General features: G+C 38.1%; 1 protein-coding gene across 5 annotated transcripts in view; it reads left to right on the top strand.

The window, feature by feature from the left end:
• RGS6 (regulator of G protein signaling 6) overlaps positions 1–22,067 on the top strand; it is a gene marked incomplete at its 3' end in the record, with an annotated part of 231,505 nt that overhangs the window by 87,519 nt on the left and 121,919 nt on the right. For all 5 annotated transcript variants that reach the window (XM_081315534.1, XM_081315536.1, XM_081315535.1 and 2 more), the window contains exon 2: positions 19,833–19,932. In XM_081315534.1, coding sequence (XP_081171660.1) covers positions 19,833–19,932 — 100 coding nt within the window. The remainder of the gene's footprint in view (positions 1–19,832; positions 19,933–22,067) is intronic.

Raw genomic sequence — 22,067 nt, 5'->3', positions numbered from 1 at the left:
TACTTCTAGAAAAGTAGCAATAGTTAGAGAAGGCAGAAGAGAAACAGAGGAACAAAAAAACAACAACAAAAAAGCGACTATGCCAGATTTCTTACGAAGGATTTTTGAAGAAGTAGGGAAGAATTGTTGCAACATCAGTAACTGAATCAATTAAAAAATACCTGGTTTCCCTAAAGAAAATAGAGGAAAGATTTACAAATATGGAAGACTTAGGTTGCCTGGTTTGAAATTGTACTTTGTAGCTTGCTATTTGGTTTGGATAAAAAAGTGGTTTTGCTGAAAAATAAAGGAATTCTAGAATTAAAAGGACATAACCCAAAGTTTGCTTGGCATGAATTTTTATGATGTACTAAAATTAATGTAGATTTCAAAAACCATTACGTGAGAAATGTGATATTAAGTATATAAACTCAAATTGTGCCCAAAAATATATTTATTGGTCTTAGCACTGGAGGCATTTTTTTAGAAAAGACAGGCAAAGCAAAATGCTTACATATCAAGACTTATTAATAAAGGACGATAGACAATTTAAGATGAAATAAAGGGAAAAAATATCTTCAGAAAGATTTAATTTTTAATGGTTTTCATATGCACAATTAAGAGAAAGATTTAATACTGATAAAAAATAATAGGAGTACTGAACAATTTAGCACAGAATTTGAAAATGAATTGTGTACAAATGATAAACATGATAGCAAAAATGTAGAGTATAAACGTTTGTTGAGATTTAAAACAGAAAAGACAAATTAAAGATTGCATTATATAATGGACTAAGAATTTTGGTTACAATATACAGGTGGATCAATGGGAGAGAATGTGGATAAAAGGACTGAAATGCACATTGTGTAAGAATTTTAAAAAGATTTTTATAAAATGGTGTGCTATTGGTAAATGATACCACAGAAATTATATGATGTACTTCTAATCAAAGTTGGAAATGTAAAAAAAAAAGCTGAAGGGACCATTTACCATGCATAGTCTCTTTTCTTTATATATTTCTGTATTGTCTTTAGCTATGTGAAAATTCTCAATGCAATTATCTTTAAAAAGAAATAAAGTGGTTTCCTTGAGATTAAATGATGTGGCTATAAATTGTTCTTGATCTAATACTGTTCTTGATTGACATCTCATAAGTTTAACAAGAAATTATTTATTTATTTATTTATTTATTTATTTTATTACATTTATATACCGCCCTTTCCAGAAGGACTCAGGGCGGTTTACAGGGTAATTAAAAACCAAGATACAAAAGTTAAAAACAAGTTTAAAAAGAAATTATATTTGTCCCTGTATAAATAAAACCCCAGTTAAAATAAGATTAATCCTCAGCCTGGGCCAGAGAGCTCGAAGAGCCAGGTCTTCAGGTCCCGGCGGAATGAACGGAGGTCGGGGGCAGTCCTCAGCTCCACTGGCAGCTGGTTCCAAAGGGCAGGCGCCCCCACTGAGAAGGCCCTATCCCTGGGTGTCGTACGCCGGCAATCTCTTACCGGTGGCACCCTGAGAAGACCCTCCCTGTGGGAGTGCACTGGATGAAGGGAACCATTTTGTATTGAAATTAAGTTGGCACTTTTGGTCAGTTCTACAAGATCAATAACTTTCTTGTTAACTCTGTGACCTGGAAGTAGTGCAGTTGTGCAGTAGCAAAATTCAGACTCGCAGCATTACAGCTTGCTCATTACTTTGAGGCATGTAATAGATAAAATGATCTTGAGAAAACCCAGCTTTGAGACTTTTCCTGGCACATTTTCAGCCCACAGAGAAACTGAGACTGAATTGGATTTGTTATGGAATTTAGTGTGCAGAGGTCTCCTTGTGCTACCAAAGAGTTGCACAGACAAGGAAGGGCACTGAGAGAAGTAAAAGTCACACACAGAAGTACACTGAGTTCTAAAAGCAAAAAGTATTTTACTTTGAGGTGGTGTAAAGACAAAAATGCACAGTCAAAAATAAACAGTCCAAGTCATACACAATAGCAACAGTCCAAGGAGTAATCCAAACTACAAAGTCTTCTTACCGGTCCAGAGGTCAATACACAGTTCAGGTTTACAACAGTAGTAAACCAACAGCAGAGCAAAAACAGTAATAGTAGAGATCAGTGAATTCAGAGAGAGAGAGAGAAGCTACGTTCCTAGCTTCCTCTTATGGCCATGAGAACACTTACACACCCATTGGCCAATTAACAACTTAAAGACATAGCATTATGGTTAATATATTTTCAACCCAACATTGTAGGCTAACACCATATGCCTAACATTCTCCCCTTTGGGTAGAATAATATATAACTCTTACAATCTTATGCACATTCTTTCACAATTAGCATTGTGTTTCACAGCACTTTGTACCTTCGTAAAATGATCTGCAATATTTACATCAGATGAACAATACTCTAGCTGTATTAATTTATCTTTGACACATTGTCTGACATTTAAATAACGAAGATCAGTATGTTTAGATCTTGTTCTTACTGCAGCACTATTAGCCATCTTTATCGCAGCTTGATTGTCCTCATACACAATAAATGGATCATTTACATTTAAACCCATATCTAACAATAATTGTTTGTACACTAGCAGTTCTGTACATAACACTGATAGACATGAAAATTCAGCCTCCATTGTAGATAAGCTTATGTGTTTTTGCCTAATGGACTTCCATCCAATCAAAGAATCACCCAACATTACAGCCAACCCTGAGGTAGATTTACGACTGTTTGTATCAGAGGCAAAACTCGCATCTGCATATGCAGTAAGGATTAACTCACGATTTGGCTCTAGATATAACGAGTAGTGAATAGTCTGTTTCAAATACCTTAATACCCGTTTAGCTGATTGCCAGTGTCTAACAGTTGGATTATTGTTGTACCTAGCTAATTGATTTACACAGTAAGAAATATCAGGTCTAGTCCAATTACTCAGATACATAAGACTTCCTATCAAAGATTGGTACATAGTCTTATCAAATACAGGACTCTCAACATTAGTGTCCTTAAAATCCATAGCCATCGGAGTTTTTGCTGGTTTACACATTTCCATATTGTATCTCTTTAATAACTGAGATATCTTACTGGCTTGCGACACCTTAAAACCCCTATTTGTTTTCACAATATCTAACCCCAAATAGTGGCTTATTTTCCCAAGATTTCTAATTGTGAATTTATTTTGCAATCTTGAAATGATAGTTTGTGCTTCTAACTCAGTTTTTGTTATTATTGCAATATCATCTGTGAATAATAAGAGAAAAGATAATGCTCCGTTGTGTTCCCTTCTAAACAAACAAGGATCAGCATTACTGGCTACAAAACCTAATGCACTTAACTCATTAACTATACATTTGTTCCACTCATAGCCTGATTGTTTCAATCCATAGAGGCTTTTCTTTAACTCCCAACAATCATGGTCTCTATCACTGGTCAATCCTGGTGGTATTCTTAAATAAATAGTATGTTGCAATGGAGCATGTAGATATGCAGTTTCAACATCTACATGGTTAACCATATATTGGTTTTTAGCTGCCCATACTAAAGCTGCTCTTAAAGTAGTCGCCCTTAGACTGGGTGTAAACACTTCGTCATAATCCTCAGTAGTTTGGGCAAAACCTTGTGCAACCAAACGTGCCTTATGGGTTACAGTCCCGTCTACTCCTTTCTTTAACTTATATATCCATTTACAACCTATAGCTTGCTCACCAGGTGGCAGTTTTGCTTTCTCATAAACGTTAAGATCCTGCAAATACTTCAACTCCCTGTTCATTGCAGCTTTCCATGATGCCTGTTCCTTTTCAGGATACATCCTGATCTCATCATAGTTAGAAGGCTCTACACTAACTTGACATACTAGCTTCATAGCGATCAGGTGGATGTCTGATGCGCGTTGAACGCCAAGGAATTACAGGGCTTTGAATTTCAGACTCCTTTCCTTCCTCTGATTCCTCTATTATCTCCCCTATCTCCTCTTCATCTTTTATATTTACAGGAGATGTATTATCATTACTAGTTACGTTATCAGAGGAGTCCTCAAACACTAGAGGATCAGTATTAACAGTTTCTTGCTCTAACCTATCCCAACCAACGTGCTCAAGGAATTTTGCACATGCACTGTTATATACATTAGTTGTGCCTCGTTCCCAGAAACGATAGGATCTATGGTTAGCTTCGTAACCTACAAAGTATAATTGCCTAGCCCTATTTTGGCCTTTACTCCTGAGTTGTGCAGGAATGTGGACCCAAGCTGGGGTGCCAAACGTGTGCAGGTAATCAAGGTTTGGTCTTCTACCATGCCATATAGTATATGGTATTTTACCAGTAGAAGTATTAGCAACTATATTCAGGACATGGTTTGCACATTTTGCTGCCTCCCCCCACAGTCTATCTGTTAAGCCTGAATCTCTTAACATGGTTCTAATCATGGCTTGTAATGTTTGCCCACGTCTCTCAACAAATGCATTATGTTGAGGCCTATAGGTGGCTGGACGTTTATGCTCAATGCCAGCTGATTCTAGCATATCAACAAAGCGCTTGTTTGTGAATTCAGTACCATTATCAGTAATTATACACTGAACCTTTCTCTTTGTTTTTCTCTCCACAAACTTCAGCCAGTTTGCAAATTGTTGGAAAGTGTCTGCCTTTGACTTAAGCAGATAACAAAAACCATATCTAGAGTAGTGGTCCAATATACTTAAAATATAACATGACCCTCCTAAACTTGGTTTCATGGGTCCAATTAAATCAGCAAACACAACTTCCAAAGGTACAGTTGTTTTGAAGCTGTTTATCCTGTTTGCAGGAGTTGCCTTACTCTTTTCCTGATTACAGGCATTGCAATTCAAATACTTACTACATGGCTTCAGTTTAATTCCCTCTACTAACTCAACTGTTTTACGTAGTGAGTTAAAGTTTACATGCCCTAACCGCCTATGCAATAAATGTATACATTCATCATGTGGCTTCTTGTTCTCACATATTGAGTTAGCTTTAACTGTACTAACCTGGTTACTTGTGAGAACGAATAAACCATTTTTCAAATTAGCAGTTACACAGGTTCCATTCCTCTCAATAGTGCATTGCTCCCCTCTGAATGTTACCACAAACCCAACCTTAACCAATTCCCTTACAGATAACAGGTTGAATCTTAGTTTAGGTATATATAACATAGGTAACTGTTCATTAATGCATGGACAATAGGAATTACCTTCACCAGAGGCCTTCATCTTCCAACCGTTGGCCAGTGAAACATATTGGTTGCTGTTTTTCATATTAATAAACCTCTTTTTCACTTTAGTAATGCATTGTGAAGCCCCACTATCAACAACCCACAATTCATTATTTCTGGATGTTGGTTTACCAGAAATAGCCAAACCAATGCCCTTCTTAGCCTTCCCACTGCTATTCACATTCTGTTTTTTACCCTTTCTACAGAATTTGGCTATATGCCCTCTAGCCCCACAAGAATAACATTTCTTGACGTTGTAAGCAGTGGAGAATGGCTGCTCCTCTCGTGGTTGTGTCTCTCTCAGCTGGTCTCTGTCACGCCTTCTTCTGGACTCTTCCAGCAGTCTCCCAGTAATGTTAGTCAATGTCAGTTCCTCTCTGGTCAGGACTTCCAAAGAAGAAACATACTCATCATAACTCTCATCCAAAGATGACAGAATAATGTAGACCTGATGCAACTCTGAAAAAATCAGCTCCTTTTCATGAAGCTCTTGAAAAATTGCTTTCATGTAATTTAAATGGGTCAGCATATCTCCATTCTTCTGCAGACGAGCCCTAAACAGCTTACGTGTAAGGTGTATATGTGCACCCACACTGTCTCGAACATAAAGCCTTCGCAAAATATCCCAACACCTAGCAGCAGACTCCTCACCACGAATATGGACAAGCTGCTGGTCATTCAGTGTTAGTCCAATAATGCAAAGAGCTTTCTCATTGCTACGTTTAAAGTCGTCTAACTTCTTTGCATCCTCTTCGTCATCTGGATTCCAAGCAGTAGTATCTGGTGGGTTATTTACAACAGCCCATAGTCCTTCCTTGCGCAAAAGCAAGCAGCATTTTGTGGACCAGGAAACATAGTTTGTCCCATCCAACCGGGTTATCCAGGAGATGCCTGACAACAGTTCCTGTGCCATTTTACACCAAATAGCTAACACAAACTCAGCTAGGAATACTGTGTGTACTAACTCTCAGTACAGGCCTGGGCCCATAACCAGTGTTATGGAATTTAGTGTGCAGAGGTCTCCTTGTGCTACCAAAGAGTTGCACAGACAAGGAAGGGCACTGAGAGAAGTAAAAGTCACACACAGAAGTACACTGAGTTCTAAAAGCAAAAAGTATTTTACTTTGAGGTGGTGTAAAGACAAAAATGCACAGTCAAAAATAAACAGTCCAAGTCATACACAATAGCAACAGTCCAAGGAGTAATCCAAACTACAAAGTCTTCTTACCGGTCCAGAGGTCAATACACAGTTCAGGTTTACAACACTTACACACCCATTGGCCAATTAACAACTTAAAGACATAGCATTATGGTTAATATATTTTCAACCCAACATTGTAGGCTAACACCATATGCCTAACAGGATTAACCTTGGCCAATGCTACACTGAAGAAATTTCTGAAGAGAAATGTGCTAGGCATTATGGGTATAATATACCGCCAATTGCTCCAGCAACACAGGAACTCTTTCCTTAGCTTGAAAACACCAGCTGACAGATTAGTCTGGCCCTTTATTATTGGAAGCTGAGTATTTGTTCTGAAGTGATTTTCATTGGGATTATGTAGAGCTTATGTTTACTTGAAGTAACTTCAGGCATATGAAAGGAGATGTGTAAACAGATGTCATGGGCTTTGGATGAATATACACATGGTAAAGTCCTTTTTATTTTAATTATAGTTGGGAGTATAATCTCCTACTCAGCATTAAACTGGGTCAACAGCAGCTTGAGAATGGCTACTAATGAATTCCAATAGTACCTAGAGAAAGAAGATAAATGTGTTGCCATTTCTGCCTCGGCAAGCAGTGAATTTGTTGTAAAGTCCCCATTAACAAAAATACTCGAGAGATTATGTGGCTATCAAACATTAACTATTAGTATCAGGATGTCTAGGCAATATTGGGAATGGTTGATTATTTCTTCTTCCTCTGGGATGATTCCTTAGATTGGCTTACTTCACGTTTTTGTGAAATACAGGCTTCTTAATGTACAATTCTTTTTCCCCAGAGATCTACAATATCAGGTATGATATGTATACTGGCGATGTTAGCTCTGTTTTGGTTCTCTTCCTTGATCAAGATCGAGGAGGGAAGATAAAGCAGCCAAGATTCATGCTCAAATGAGCTCACTGAGATAGGATCTACCAAAAGAAGAGAATATGTATAGCTCAGGGTTGAAATGTGGAGTCCTTGGTGCTCTCTGAGCTTGGTTGTTTTCAAACCTAGAGAGGCTGCACTAAGGACTCCACAGAATCAAATGCATATACTTTATGTACACTGTAATTGGGGAGCTTGTTTTTGAATCCAATTCATGAGATTTCATTTTGATGTAACAGAAGGTTGAGTAGGAGAGTAGATCTGATAAATGTTACTTATCTTGCTAGTTCCCAACACTACTTGGGAAGACAATAAAGATAAACATACACAAGTAACCCACTGGGTACATTCACAAGCCTTACTTGGAAGTTGCATCTTGCATTGAGCAGCATATGAGACTGTTGATGGTGTTGTTACTAGCAGTTATCAAAGTAACAATAGATGATATGTTCATCTTTGGTAGTTTGGTAATGCAGCATAATTTTCTCCACATTTCACATTAACAAACAAAATTCTCTAAATATTTTTCTTTATTTTATTCTGTATTTAAAGTATGTAATTGTCATGCTAAAATGCAATTATTTTTTAAAAATAATTTACTCTTTATATCTCACCTTTCTGCTTGAAGGGCAGCTAACTATTAAAACAGAATAAAAGAATGGGAAGTGACTTTGGAGGTCTTCTAGTCCACCCCCCTGATCAGGCAGGAAACCCTATGCCATTTCAGACAAATGGTTGTCCAATCTCTTCTTAAAAACTTCAAAAACTTAAAAACTTCTGTAGGCAAGTCATTCCACTGATTGTTTTTTAACTGTCAGGAAATTTCTCTTTAGTTCTAGATTGCCTCTCTCATTGATAAGTTTCCATCCATTGCTTCTTGTTCTGCCTTCAGGTGCTTTGGAGAATAGATTGGCTTCCTCTTCTTCATGGTATACAGTATCAGTATTAACACATTATCAATATTCCTTTCCTAAGAAAAATGATTAATTTATTTGAATTATATCCCACCTTTCTTTAGTACAGTACAAGGTGGTATGCAAAAATGCTTAATTATTAATAATATATAATTATTGCATCCATATTTTTATTCATTGCAGGCATTTGCTATCAGGAAACTTTGCATGTGTGGCTTCTGCATTATTCTTTATTTGTATCTGAACAAGTATCTATAAAGTAAGGTTGTGGAAAAAAATTAAAATAGATGTAATTAAAATACATTAAGCTTTAGTAATACAATTAGTAATAAAAGAATAAGGGGCCCAAATTCTTCTTTTTAAAAGTGGCCTATTCAGTGTATTTTCATTGTTATATAATAAAGTAATTTATCCTTGGAGAAAAAATATTTTTAGTTTCTATATTTAACTCTTTGTATCTTATGTAACTGAAGTATTGTTATTGTGGACAGTGCAGCCATGTGAATCTGGGACCATCATATTGTATCCAAAAAAGTATTATATATATCCCATTGGGTTTTTTTTCTCCCAATTCTTCCGTAATTAGTGTCCACAAATGGATATTTCTTTCTTGGACAAAATTACCTAGGCAAATTGCTCATAAGATCTATATATGATACTATAATACTCAATAATTATGTATATGTTATGTTATGATGTGATGTGATATTATCATATGATATACAATATATCATATATCATAAGAGCCTTGGTCGAGCAGTGGGCTAATGCCTCCTTAAGTAACACCAGCTGCCTGCAATTAGAGTCCCACCAGGCTCAAGGTTGACTCAGCCTTCCATCCTTCCGAGGTAGGTAAAATGAGGACCCAGATTGTTGGGGGCAATTAAGCTGACTTTGTAATAATGCCGCTTGGGGTGTGTGTGTGAAAGCCCTAATAAGCAGGCATATACATAGAATGAAGGCTACTGCTAAGCTTGTAAGCCGCCCTGAGTCTTCAGAGAAGGGCGGGATATAAATGGAATTTAAAAAATAAAATATCATATTATATATTAGTGTATGTGTGTATACACGCACACACACACACACACACACACATATATGCTGAACACGCAGAAATGTTATTTGTCCAAAACTAAAAAGTCTCTATCAACTCCACTTTCAACTCTGAGTAAAGTTGCATCCCTTCCTAAAAAGGCAGAACCACTACTTGGAAGTTGTCCTGGGTTCACAACTATTGCTAGATATACAGGTGGTGGCAGAGTTTATGAAGTTTTGACTGGGGCACTGGTGTGGTCTTTCTTGGAACAAGAGGCGCAGGCAACAGTGTCTCATGCTTTTATTGCCTCTGTGGTAATACTTAAATGTGCTTTACATGGAGCTGGCTTTGAAAACTGCTCAATTAGGACCAGCTACACAGCCTACCAGTTGATAGCTAAGAGCTATTACAGCCATATAGTTTCATTTCCACAGCATTGCACTAAGCTCATGAGCACAGTTGATAAACTTTATTTTAACACACAGAGTTTCGTTCATTTTGATCTCAAGTATCTTAGGGCAATCACCTTCATTTTGAACTTGGTCATTGGGGCTGGGGTTAATTATGGTTCCCTCCATAATTGAGGATGGTTGGCAGAGCCAAGAAGTAATATTTTTCTGTTCCTTTCTTATTCCTACTGAAATCTCAGATGGCATCTTTCCTGCTACAATTTAGGAAAACTGTCAAAATGGAAATTTTAAGCAGAGACGTAATTCTGCAAGAGCCAGTTGCCATTTATTATGACCATTGGATTGATATTTTTTGTGTCATGTTACTATATTCCAAACTGTCAGGCAAAACTTTGTAAAGTGAAAGTTGTACATAAGTGGGGTACATATGTGGGTTCCAAGCCCTGATTGAAACAAAAAGGATACATAGGTTCCCAGTTTTTCTCTTTGTTATTTGGTTGACAGAGATTTAAAATGTAGTTTGATTATCAGACAAGCTTTATCAGAAAGCCAAATATTTTCACTTTTGATTTTCTATTAGCTATTGTCCAGTAGAAAACACTGATGACCAGCTTCATCCTTATTGAAACTCTTCAGGCATAGGTTTCCTCGATACCTAAAATGACAAGGGAAACAATTCATTTTCAAAATAGTTATTTTCTTATAAAAAATCTCTAAAACATGGGGACCAGACTTTCTTTATATTTTTATCTTGTCAGCCTGTCTGTATTTCACAGAAGTAAATGCATCCAGTATTATCTGCAATAGCGGCATGGTGGCCTAGTGGTGAAGACACTCACCTCCCATTTGGAAAGTTGAGAGTTCAAACCTAGGCAGATATTTCTCTCCTAGGATGCAAAGAAAAAATATCTGCTGTGAACTCTGTGTAGGTGTCAGGAAGGGCATCCGGCCAGTAATGCTCAGCTCCATCCAGCCATCCCAACTCTCAACCCTTGAATTAAGGTATTACAGGTGTTAAATAGCGGGTTCTTTGGCGCAGGAATGAAAACGAGGAACTGAGTACAGGGTAACTCATAGTTTATTTCGTGCAGAAACTGTACTGGGGAAATGGCTGCAACTAGCCGCAATATATAGTCTAGCCCCTAGGCGGCAGCCAATAGGTTTGAATCAACCATTGCCGCCTGGAGATAGCCAATTGCAGCACAGGAGACTTGTAGTCTGGGTTGCTGGAGAGCCGTTAGCTGCTCCAGCAACCCACGTGGTATTCCTCAAGAGCCCAATACATAACAACAGGGTTGTAAAAAAGGGGTATTATCTGCAATAGTAAAGATGTAGTTGCAGATGAGCTTCAGAAATCTTTTGAACGTTTAGTCCAATGATGGTGAACCTTTTAGAGACCGAGTGCCCAAACTGCAACCCAAAACCCACTTATTTATCACTGGGTGCCAGGTGGGCATGGCCTATTCGGTGGGTGTGGCCAAGTTGGGTGTGGTCACCTCAATGTCGCTCATGGGAACACCTGTGGGGGGCGGCTGGTTGAAGAGGGACAGTTGCCACCTCCGAGGCATGGCGTGGGTGCCCACAGGGAGGGCTCTGAGTGCCACCTCTGGCTTCCATGCCATAGGTTCGCCACCACTGGTTTAGTCTATTTAGGAAAAAAAACCAGTCTGCTCATCTGGTGTCTCCATCTTAAAACCATAAAGATAAATATAGATAACCCAAACTGAAAATTAATTCTTCCTGGATCATTATATATCATGTAATCTTTAATTGTAAATATTATACTATTTCAGTTGTTTAAGTCAAAAACATTGGGGGGGGTTTTCCCTTCCTGCTTCAAAGAACTCTGTTTAATATGTTTTTATGAGTATTCCATTTTGGAATCATATAATATAACAATTTCCAGTTTTACTGACATATAAACATTTTGAAATATTAAAGTATGTTTTGTCACATACAAATGTGAACTTTACTTAACATACATTTCCAGGCTTCTGCAATATAATTTTCCTGTTTTCATGAAGTAAATGTTTAAAAGCATCTTATATAGTTTTTGTTCAATGTGGGAAAAAACCCTCTATTGCTTGTTTATTACTTTAGCTTATATGCTGCTCCATTTCCAAAGAGTGAACAGCTTACAATTAGTAACATGATTGTTACTAATGGACAAATGTGCAGACTTGAAAAGTACTACCAATACACAGATATGTAGCTCAATTATATAACCATAACAGCAAAAAAGGTCATAATGTGTTACCATTCGGGCAGCAAAATCTTTGAGCATGCCTAAAAGCCTTTCTGAAGAGCTATGTTTTCAAGATACTTCAAAAATATAATAGGGAGAGATCTGAGGCATAGGGCCATCACTGAGTAGAGTTAAGCATGGATCCTTATAAAAAGCATTCTCTCAGATGTGAGGTCCTCAGCAAGCCAACTTTATTAGATCGCAGTGGATATCAGATTCAACTCAGAAAATGTAACGTTAGAGATATTCAGGCCTTACAGTGGCATTTATCCCTTTTTAATTTTCAATATTTCTGCATAAATATAATCTAAAACCTGATCCATTATCCATACGTGTCCTAAAAGTAGATGGAGAGAACCCAATTAATTATGAGTCAAAATCATTATACTTGTTCAATTGTTTATTGAGGAAAACTGATCCAAAGCTACATATCTGTGTATTGGTAGTGCATATTAAATCTGCACACTTGTCCATTACCAACCTTTTAACAAACACAGTCTTATTCTGTGCAGATACAGCATTATGTCCATGGCTCTAAGCCAAAGACACCAACAACCCAGCTGAGGTGTTGGACATTGGGCTGAGGTAACCGCATTGGAAGAGAAGATGAGTGGCACCTGCTCATATCCTTTTCTCTGGAAGAGTTTGCTCCATTTTTTTCACCACGTTACATATTCTATCACTGTACCAATGCACTCACTTTCAGATGCTCCTTGTCCTCCCCCCCACTTCCAGATCAGCAACCCTTACCCTCCACCACAGAATTCACAATCATCTCTCCTGCTTTTCCCATATTCTGCAGTTTGGATCTGTATTTTTGCTTGAGGAAACAGGCTCTGTCTTTTATTTAAATTTCAGCTCTTCGGTTATGGGAATAGCCTGAATAAAAACCCTAAAAAAGAGTACGGTGGAACAGTATTTTATTAATCTCTCAACCATCCTACTGCACAGCACATCTTGATTCTTTTTTGCTTGCTGCCACATATTTCTTCCCAGGACCATTTTCCTTTTTTTCTGACCTTTTTCTGTGGCATGCTGGATACAGATGGATCGTCCTTCAAGAAAAAAGGAAAGACTGCACAACATTGATTATTCAGCCTGACTTTGTATTGGCAAATAGACTGCGGTTTATTCAGTTTTTTCTACATCTGCATTTCCCCAATTTTCAGATACAATTTTGACGAGGGGGGATGAAAATGCATAGCGTTAAATGATGCATGAAATGACCTGTCACAGTGCATTATGTGGTATAGGAAAATATACAAAAGAAAAATAACAGGGAGATAGACAATAATAATGGTACACCTGCAATTCATTGAGGAAAATGTATTCAATACAATATGGCTTTGTATAAATTTATCAACAGCAATATGAGAGGAAAGAATGGCGCCTCTCCCATTTTCTCACTTTTTCCTCATAATACTGCTAGCTAAGATGCTATTTTCAAAGGATCACTTGTTACAGACACGGTTCTGCCATACCTATGCTTCATGCTGGGGAAGTGGTGTGAATTAGTGCAATAAGCCTAATTAGAGTTTTCTCACAGTGAAAGTAACTCAGTAACTTATTCGATTTTGGAACTGCACTTATCTAAAGGTTTGAATCAATAGCACCACAAAACTAAAACCTTTATATTATAAAACCACAATACTAGCTTGGCAGGTAGGGCTGAAGGGATCAAAATCAGATTCAAATACCTGCAATCAGACAGATCCATTATAGTAACAATGCACAGAAGTCAACTATCCCTCCCATGCCTAGCTCTTAGTCCATTAGAATGCATAGATGGATAAAGGGTGTTAGATCTGAACCTGAGAATGGGATGCTCTGTTTGAAGCATACAATTGGCACTTGCTGGATTTGGCTCTAATTACAATTTATCTAGTATCTGTGAGAAAACTATCTTAGCAAAGAGCTGTGTCATTGAATCTCTGTCTTTAAGGTCATGTGCAGCTTGACATAGACTTTTTGCCCATGAAGATATATATTCTGTGTGACTCTAGTGCTTCCAGAAGAGAAACATTAAACTGATCCAGGTTTACAAAACTGACATAATGTAAAAATTCAACATACGGTAGTTTAAATTTAAGTAAATTTTTCATAATATATTATTTTAGTGTAAGACAAAGTAACAGGCAGAAACATGGTACTGAAAATCCTGGCTGGTCTCCCTCATCATGTGGGGTTTTTTTGTCTCAGAGTGTTATGTGAACTGAGCCAATGTGGCTTGCAGGTCTTGGTTTATAACTTAGCATGTTGTGTGATCCCATCTAATTGTAGCCTGTGATCAATTATACAATGGGTTGGCTAATGTGCAAACTAGAACAGTGTGTGATTGGGCAACCAAAAGTATAGTACATACCCAATTAAGGAGATGAAACTGCATCTCCTTAAGGGAAATGGTTGCTTTACTTTAAAGCCATTGCATAATGTCACAGCACATCTCAACATTGGGTGCAAAACATTGGCTATTTCAGTTTTGTATATTTTACCTTTCTTACAATATGGTTTTTCTCCTTCTGGTAATTCCTCCTTTCCTTTCCATGTTCTTGGATCTTTTCCTTTGATCATCATCCTTGGTCATTTCTTCTTGCACATGTTTTTTGGTCTAAGTTTTTTTCCAGCACCTCTGCCCTTGTTTCTTCCATCCTTGGTTCCATATACCTTCAGCCTACCTGGATCACAGTAGCTCAATCTAGGGCTAGCACCTATATGCTTTCTTTTTCCTATGACATAATGGCTTCCTATGACATAAGAGACTTCTCCATTAGCACCTTCTATCCTTTGGTATATGAAATGTATAAATAGATGGCAATAATTAATTGCTTATCCTCATTGTTTCTTGAGGTGAAGCTAATAAGGTTTAAACATTCCTGCAAAGAGATCTGGAATCCTGCAAATTGGAAATCTTTTCTAGGATGCTATATGTCTCTTTGATGCCTTGTCTGCTTCTTTAAAACTGAAATCTGTGAAGGCAGAACTAGTATAATAGCAATCACTCAGCAACTTGACAGTTAAACAATAAGTGGATTCTACTCTCTGTCATGGTTTCAATACAGGGTGAGAGAAAGTTAGAGGGAAGCTTTGTTGTGAGGTATTATTAGATAGTTATGCCCATTTCTCACAGATTTCTTCTTAAATTCTTCCTCTTCCTTCAGGAGATAAATATCTGGTAGGTTGAGTAGAGACTTCATGATCTTCATAGTAACACTGGGCATCTCATCTTTATACTATCACTGCCTGCACATGCATCTGTGCACACACATGTACACACACAAAGATACAACATGCACACACCCTTGCTTGCATACAAAAAAAAATTTCTTCTCTACAACCATGGTTCCCTTTATAAAACAGGAGTGAATTTCTCTTAATCCTTTCTTCTCCTGTCTCTACATCTCTTTCATCCACAATTTTTACATGTATATTTTTACATTTCCTTTTGGGTGCCTACAGTATCTCTGTAATAGTTTATTGATTGCTTTTAATCATTGTTTATCTGTATTTCAGTGAGAAAATGTTTTTTAGAAATTTGTTAAATATGAATTAATAGAGCTATTGATCAAAAAGACTACCTGGAAGCTACAACCAGTCCAAAATGTAATTGCGTGTGCATTGATAGGTGCCCCAAGGTTTATCCATATAACTCCTCTATTGTATGAGCTGCACTGGCTCCCTGTTTCTTTCTGATTGCAATTCAAGGTGCTGGTTATTATCTTTAAAACCATATATAGCACAAGGCCAGATTATCTGCCAGACTCCCTCTCTCTAAGGACGTCTATCTACTCATCTTACCAAATCAGATAGGGTGGAGATGGTCCTAGTCCCTTCCCTTAAACATTGCCATCTTGTGGGAGCTAGAGTGTGTGCCTCTTCTGTGGCAGCCCCTGCTCTGTGGAAGACCCTCCTGCTTGAAAGTAAGCAGGTCTCCACCCACCTAGTCTTCCAAAAACCACTTAGGATCTGGTTTTCCTCCCCACATCCTGGGATAGGCTGAGACGGATAAGAGGATTTAACAAGCGTATTGGAAGCTTAACTTTAGTGCCAGGCTTTTAAGGTTTATGGTTTTAATATTATGCTATTTTTATTGATGTTATTTTAATTGTTTAAAACTGGGAGCCATCCAGAGCTTGGTATAAGCTGGCTAGCTAAATTTTTAAAATAAGTAAATAAATGAATAAAATTTACTTACAGGGATGGCCAGTGTGGTGCCCATCAGATTTCCTTCCACGCTTGATTTTATATGTTATAATGCAAAGCAACATTTGCCTCTAGCATTATTGTAATTTTCAAGAATGCCTCTGGTTCCCATATAGACCTAGAGGCATTCTGAGAAAGTTGAATGGGATGAGTATCTCTACCCCATTATTTGCTTGAAAAAAGTGTCACTGAGATCCTGATAAATGGGTATTTTGTAACTGTGCATACTCACTAATGCATGCACTGAGGACGGGCTAGAATCTCCAATGCTTGTCAAATTGTGACAGCATCCACAACACGCAGTTAAAATTCCAAATATTCCCTGCAGTTCAACCCTTTTCTTATGAATCACAAAGACAGCATACTAGCCAGTGAAATAAAAGGAAGAATCTGTAGTATCATTAAAACTATCAAATCTGGCATAAGGTTCTGGGAACTAAAGTTAAACATAAAATATTATCCTCCACTGACAGGTTGCAAAAGTACCATCTGTGATAGTGCAATTACTGCTTAAACTTAAGCAAAATAAACACAGTGCCAGTAACTATTAATAATTTAGTAAATTTGCATTTACTAAACAAATTAACACCTCCAATAGAACAGATAGCCATTTCTCTTTTCCAAACATACAGAATGAAACGTATTATTTCTTATTCCTTTAATTTAAACTGTGAAAGTGAAACTCCTATGCTGAAGAACAGTTAGAGGAGTAAATAAATGTAAAAGGGTTTCTTTCATTGGCTCAGTTCTTTTTCTCTTTGGTTGAGATGTTCCTGCCAAATAAGATTTATCTACTTATATTATGCACTCTAAATCTCCAGCAGTGTGTTCAGGAATACATCAATCTGCAACAAGTTGAACTGTCAGCTTATTCTTGAACCTCTGTTTGACTGCTTCCAGACCAAGGAGAGCTGAGCAATTGGGAAATTGCTTCTGCTGGTCTTCAGGCTCAGCTGTTTTGGTTTGGTTTGCATTTGCATCTGAGATCGGTATTAAAATTTAATGTTGTTAGTTGCATAAGAGATATGCAAATGCTCTTGAAAAAGAAACTCTCCTATTCCTTTGAACTTGTGGTCAGTTTTCTTCTTTCACCAAAAGTTATGCTTAGTTGAAGATGAAACATACATTCCTGTCTTCTTTAGGTTAAGTGTTAGAAAGTTAAGGCTGTTTACAAGAAGTCAGGAGATTAAGAGTATGCAATTTGTTTTATGAGCTCTAGAGTAATCAAGAAGGAACAGATGGAAAAGGCCTTTTAGAGTTCTTTACTTGAAAGCATTTTTATTTCATAATGGCAAATAGTAGAATTTCCAAATCCACATTTACTTGTTCCTCTGGTTTTCCTTCCTTCAGAACTTACACAGATAAACAGAACAAATGAACTTTGTTAGAATTAGCCATCTTCAGTCTGAACACATAACTTTTCCATTGATCCATTGATTGCTATCAGGGATCACTGATGTGTAAATACGTGTGTAAGATAGATGAAAATATTCCATCTGAGGAGGTTAATGGGACTGTCTAAAATTTAGACATGTCAAACACAAGGCCCGGGGGCCAGATCCGGCCCGCAAAGTGGTTTCATGTGGCCCACAAAGCCATCCTGGAAACAGTGAGGGAACGGCCCCCACTGCCTTGGCCCCGGCCCAGAGACCCTCCTTCTGCCAGAGACCCTCAGATCTGTCCCACTCCTGCCCAGGCCCCCATAGGCACCCTTGATGCGAACAATGTAGAGCTGGCCATGCCCACCCAGTAGGCCATACGCACTCTAGCCACGCCCACCCAGTAGGCCACACCCACCCTGGCCCTACCCACCCGGCCCCTTAAGGGCAACCGCAATGCTGATGCGGCCCTCAATGAAATTGAGTTTGACACCCCTGGTCTAAATGGACTGGATGGCACTGGGTGCTTAAAATTCTATGCATGTTGAAACACATTACAATCTGATCTCTGGCATCAACCACCCAACCAGCAGTCTCTAAGAGGCTGTGTTACCTGCCTCTAAGGAATAAATTTGTGGAAATAGGAAACCAGTTGGTCACTATCTAATTAGCTAGAGAAGTTACTCTATTTCATTCAAATATTTCCCTCTTCCTCCCCAATTCCTTCATACTGGGTTTATTGGTTGCAAGACTGGAAGTAGATTTTCTCTTCTGTTGATAATAATATCCAATAATTATATTCTACATGATTATGTGTTATCATATATATCTATGATTATGTGTAAAAAGACACAATCATAGTTATGCCACGGTTACTGAAAGTAATAAGGCTTGCACATGCTGTACTCTGGAGCTGTGAAATAATGAGTCATCATCTCCCACATATCTCGAGAGAAAACATTTGGAGCAGAGCAGTGACACTATTTCAGTTATATGCTTACTAGAAGGCAGTGGTAAAATGTGATTACTGTGAGCTGAAATCATTACATAGAGACTGAAAACTAATTGTGGAAACTCCCAGCAAAGTGCCAAATTAGGTTTTGTAGATAGAATATTTAGTGTTTTAGAGCAATTGTCTTTGAGTACCCTGTACTCCATATGTCTTGCTTTGTGACTATATTGCATTTCTATACCGACAACTATTTTTCTCTAGGTAACTTTTAGCTCCAACTCAAGCAGATGAAACCATTCAAACCAATCAGAATGACTAAATGATTTTAAAACAATTAATTGGACCAACTTTCTCTAATTAACTCTGCCCATCCTACTGATCTAGCAAGAAGGGCATGCTCTGAGTGCTGCTATGTTTATGGCATTTTCCTGATCTACTAAGCTAGTATCTCTATCAAAGGAGATGATGTGCTGCAGTTAATTGAACCTTAGTCACCACACAGCAGGACTATTGTAACATGCTATGTGTAGGTCTATCCTTGGACCCTAAGAATCTACCATTTTTACAAAGCACAGTGGTTAAAATGTTGGTAGGTCAATCATACCAGTGCAGAATAACATCTAACAATAATAGGATACAGTGGTACCTTGGTACCCAACTTCTTTGAAACTCATCAAATTGGTATCCAATGCATTTTGACATAAAAATTTTGTCCTAGTACACATCAACGCACAAGCTAGAACTTGTGATGTCAGTGCCTTCTGACTCACTATATTATTCTTTACATGAAAAAATTGTTTGGTACTCATTGTTTTTGGTACTCATTACACCTCCCAGAGCCAATTAACAATGAGTACCAATGTACCACTGTATTTCTAAGCCTGAGTCAAACTTCTGTTCTTTACCTATAAAAACCTACACAGCATAGCACAGTTTAATCAAGCAATGTCGGAATAGAGTTTGTCCATTTGCTTTGGTCCTTGTGAAAAGTCCAGCACACTGACTTTTTAAGGCACATGGGGTATAGACAAGGTGAGTAGCAGTTTCCCTTTAATGGAGGTCAAAACAATCTCACTCTCTCATGCCCTTGGCTCAAGCTAATTATGGTTTAATAAAAATGTGTTGTATTATTTGAGGAATTATTTTATTTGGATTTTTATATCATTTTATGTCTTTGTTTTGCTGTCCTTCAGGATTAGGGCAAGCTAGATATTCTATACGATGGTAGATAGGTAAGATATGATGGTCAGCACAGAGATAGGCTGATAACAAATGAAGCTGAGTGAATTTAATGTTATTTCAATCTTTAAATGTATAACTGCTAAGGTTTTACCTTAATAAAAATCAGCCTCTTGATTTGTAAGACTAACATACTATTTGTGTTTTATTTGCTAGATAGAAGATATCATAACAAGAATGCAGGATGACAAAACAGGTGGAGTGCCCATTCGCACGGTCAAGAGCTTTCTGTCGAAAATCCCTAGTGTTGTCACAGGTATGAGCATAATTGAAAGGTAACATGTTGTTTATCTGCACCCTTATTAAGATTGTAGCGTGTGCTCACACTGTGAAGGAAATTTGAAACCTTCATCAGTGGTTCTCTCCAACATGTGCCTAAATCATTATATCCCCTCTAATTCGAGTTTTAATGTTGATGCCTCAAGGCCAGAAGTAAATGGTTCCACTCATCAGAATGAGCAGGAGGATTAGCAAGCACAGGAGCCTAGTTTAACTCATTTTAAAAGAAGTATTTTATGCGTCACTAGCTAAAAAACTGTGACCCTACAGAAAGGTCAGTGAATATGACTAAAATATCCAATTTCGTTAATCACCACATATTCTTTCAATGGCTGGCCTCTGAGCAAAACTTCAAGGAAACTGGCACAGGTAATTTGGGAGGTAGAAAACACCTTCCAGGTAACTGAGGTAATGGACAAAACGTTTCAAATGAAAAATATTTTCAGCGTAAAAGAGCTTTTCCCCACCTTCCCAGAAGTGCTAGAATGCTGTTGCAAAAAGATGTTGTTTTGATCTCAGGAAGCTTCTGAAATATTAGTCAGAAAGGCATTGAGGTGCTTCTAGTCAGGTTAAGACAGCTATTTCCTACTCAAAATAGTATGTTTCAAAGTCAAAACCTTTGTACCCCACTGACAAGGAGGGCTGGGAACTAGGGAAGGCTGAGTTTCCAAGGAGAGTAGTTTTTGCTTTAGCAGTTGTGGGCCACCTGGCTGCTTCTTTGGACTTGATTTTGAACAGCAGAATGCTATATGTACATCAATCTCCTACATAAGTATGACCGTTGGCACAATTTTCTTCAGCTTCACCAACAATCAGAATAGCTTGTTTTGTCCCCACCCCACCACCAGCAGTGCAGATTTGAGCTAATTATGTTGTCAATACAATTTTGGAAGTGAAATGGGAAAAATGTTGAAGGTAGTGAGGGAAAACGACGAGTGAGGAAAGGGTTAAGAATCTCCCCCCCATTGGATTCATTGGCAACCTTGCCCTCCCATTTCAATTTTGGGAAGTAAAATCAGTGAAAGATTGGAAAGCTTGAAGATGGTAGATGTGGAAACTGTAGCTTTGTCCCAAATAGCTAAAAATGGCTACCAAGTTTCAGAGAGTCAAAGACTCTGTCCTGTGCTCTGTTTGAGCATCTGTCTTGGAAGTCATTTTCTCTGATTCCATTTGGTGGCTTCCAGACACATCCTTTCCATTAGCCAAGAGCTGTTGAGAGAATGAAAAATCTCAAGAAGTTGCCAAAATTGCAGAATCATGTTGCTTGAAAGTGCCATAGGAGGTAATCTCAGGCAGATCCATTTCAGGGCAAGAGGGAGCTCTGGGCAAGAACACAGGTTCCAGTATGGAAAGGAAAGGAAGGCAAAATGCAGTCACCCATGAATCAAGGCAGAGCACAGAAAGTAGAAGTTTTTGTATTTTACAAAGAGGTGGCTTACAGATCACTCGGAGACAGCTGGCTAACGCTAACAGGTTTATTCGAGAACCAGACAAGTAGGTGTTCGGCTTTAGCTCTTTTATAGCCGGCCGCTGGCCGGCTGGACCAATCCGCAGACGTTCTTCTCCCGCCGGGATTCCGGAGCCAATCAGCTGTGGAGTGTGTTTGTTTTGACAGCGGAGAGCTGTCAACTGGCTGCGCATGTGCTTTCGCTCGCGGCGGCTTTTGACAGCTGTCAAAAGCTCCCGCGTGTTCCCCTGTCACTGTGTTTACCTCACAATATTACAACTGTACTAACTCTTAACGTTAACATTAACTCTTATATTCATAACATATAACACACATATTCCATGTAGAACACTGCACAGCTCCTTATCTACAGATGCAGAAAAAGAGGATCTGGTGTAAAAGCTGGGGGGGGGATCAAACTAAATTGAGTTGGTTACCTTTGCTGATAGCATTTTTTTTCTGGAGGCAAAGGCTTTAATGGCTGTCAGAAGGTGGGAATGGGTAAGAACAAGCCAGCTGATATTCTGTATATTGCTATACAAGATTAATACAAAGTATATTTAGAAGAGTTTGTGTGTGTGTGTGTGTGTGTGTGTGTGTGTGTGTGTGTATACTGTGTGTGCAGTGTGTGCAAACCAAAATTTCCTTCTCACTCCTTATGGGTG

Source organism: Vipera berus, assembly GCF_964194415.1.
Source record: "Vipera berus genome assembly, chromosome: 1".
NCBI classification, from domain to species: Eukaryota; Metazoa; Chordata; class Lepidosauria; order Squamata; family Viperidae; genus Vipera; species Vipera berus.
This window is presented reverse-complemented; position numbering and strand designations above follow the sequence as displayed.